This window comes from Geospiza fortis, unplaced genomic scaffold (assembly GCF_000277835.1).
Source record: "Geospiza fortis unplaced genomic scaffold, GeoFor_1.0 scaffold1338, whole genome shotgun sequence".
Taxonomy (NCBI): Eukaryota; Metazoa; Chordata; class Aves; order Passeriformes; family Thraupidae; genus Geospiza; species Geospiza fortis.
The window spans coordinates 35,026-37,045 of record NW_005054867.1 but is presented as its reverse complement, the minus strand read 5'-3'; the positions used below and the strand labels follow the sequence as shown (position 1 = coordinate 37,045).

Sequence of the window (2,020 nt, the reverse complement as noted above, 5' to 3'; positions counted from 1 at the left end):
GGGCTCAGGTGCCAGTTTTCGGGCTCAGGTGCCCGCCGTGCCCACCTTGACCTTGCGCCCGTCCTCCTCCTCGCGGTACTCGGTGATGGTTTTGATGTTGCCATTGACGACCTCCTTGGGGGAGGGGAGGGGCCCTGGGGACAGGGACAGGTGAGACCCAGGTGTGTCCCTGCTGTCCCCAGGTGTGTCCCTGCTGTCCCCAGGTGTGTCCCCAGAGCACTCCAGGTGCGTCCCAGCCGTCCCCAAGTGCCCCCACTGGTGTCCCTCTCCCCACAGGTGTCCCCAGGTGTGTCCCCAGGTGTCCCCAAGGGCTCCCAAGTGTGTCCCTCCCTCTACAGCTGTCCCCAGGTGTGTCACATGTGTCCCAGGTGTGTCCCAGGTGTCCCCGGCTGTGTCCCTCCCCTCCAGGTGTCCCCAGGTGTGTCACATGTGTCCCAGGTATCCCCAGCTGTGCCCAGATGTTCCCCCAGCTGTCCCCCTGGTGTCTCCAGGTGTGTCCCAGGTATCCCCAAGTGCCCCCAGTTGTGTCCCCAGGTGTGTCACACGTGTCCCAGATGTGTCCCTGCTGTCCCCAGCTGTGTCCCTCCCCTCCAGGTGTGTCCCAGGTATCGCCAAGTGCCCCCACGTGCGTCCCCAGGTGTGTCCAGATGTCCCCCAGGTATCCCCAGGTGTGTTTCAAGTGTTCCCAAATGCCCCCAGCTGTGTCCCAGCTGTGTCCCCAGCTGTCCCCAGGTGTGTCAGGTGTGTCCCCAGCTGTCCCCAGGTGTGTCAGGGTGTGTCAGGTGTGTCAGGTGTGTCCCCAGCTGTCCCCAGGTGTCCCCAGGTGTGTCAGGTGTGTCAGGTGTGTCCCCAGCTGTCCCCAGCTGTCCCCAGGTGTGTCCCCTCTCACCTCCCTTGAGCAGCTCGGCCTCGGCGCTGGAGGGGCCTCCCAGGACCCCGGGCAGGGGCAGATCCTTGAGGAGCTCAGAGGTGATCACCTTGTCTGGGAGGGACAGGGGACACCTGGGCTCAGGTAACGCTCACCTGGGCTCAGGAACCCCCAGGGAACCTCACCTGGGCTCAGGTACAGCCTCACCTGGGTCACCTGGGCTCAGGGAACCTCACCTGGGCTCAGGTAACGCTCACCTGGGCTCAGGAACCCCCAGGGAACCTCACCTGGGCTCAGGTACAGCCTCACCTGGGTCACCTGGGCTCAGAGAACCTCACCTGGGCTCAGGTGACCCGGTGTGACAGGTGTGACAGGTACCACAGATGCCACCCCCGCCAGGTGCCCCAGGTGTGACACCTGACAAGTACCACAGGTGTGACAGGTGTGACAGGTACCACATGTGTGACAGGTGCCACCAATGACAGGTGTCCCAGGGGTGACAGCTACCACAGATGCCACCCCCGCCAGGTGCCCCAGGTGTGACAGATGTGACAGGTGCCCCAGGTGTGACAAATGCCACCCCTGACAGGTGCCCCAGGTGTGACACCAATGACAGGTACCACAGGTGTGACAGATGTGACAGGTGCCCCAGGTGTGACAGGTACCACAGATGCCACCCCTGACAGGTGCCCCAGGTGTGACACCAATGACAGGTACCACAGGTGTGACAGGTGCCACAGGTGCCACCCAACAGGTGTCCCAGGTGCCACCCCCTACAGGTGTCACAGGTGTGACAGGTGCCACCAATGACAGGTGTGACAGGTACCACAGGTGTGACAAATGCCACCCCTGCCAGGTGTCCCAGGTGTGACAGGTACCACAGGTGTCCCAGGTGCCACCCCCCAGGTGTCCCCGGTGTCACTCACCATCCTCTCCTCCCTCCTCCTCCACCTGGTCAGCCCAGCTGGGCTTGGAGCTGTGGGGACACAACGGCCTCAGGTGCCACCTGTCCCCTCTCGGTGCCACCCTCAGGTGCCCCTGTGCCACCCGGTGCCACCTGTCCCCTCCCGGTGCCACCCTCAGGTGCCCCTGTGCCACCCGGTGCCACCCAGTGCCACCTGTCCCCTCCCAGTGCCCCCCCCCGGTGCCCCC

At 64.5% G+C, this 2,020-nt stretch overlaps 1 protein-coding gene across 1 annotated transcript in view; it reads right to left on the bottom strand.

Moving 5' to 3' along the window:
* The window catches only part of EIF3G (eukaryotic translation initiation factor 3 subunit G), a gene marked incomplete at its 3' end in the record, with an annotated part of 13,353 nt that overhangs the window by 10,587 nt on the left and 746 nt on the right, over positions 1-2,020 (bottom strand). Inside the window, 3 exon segments of the mRNA XM_031065558.1 lie at positions 13-134; positions 890-982; positions 1,795-1,906. Coding sequence (XP_030921418.1) covers positions 13-134; positions 890-982; positions 1,795-1,906 — 327 coding nt within the window.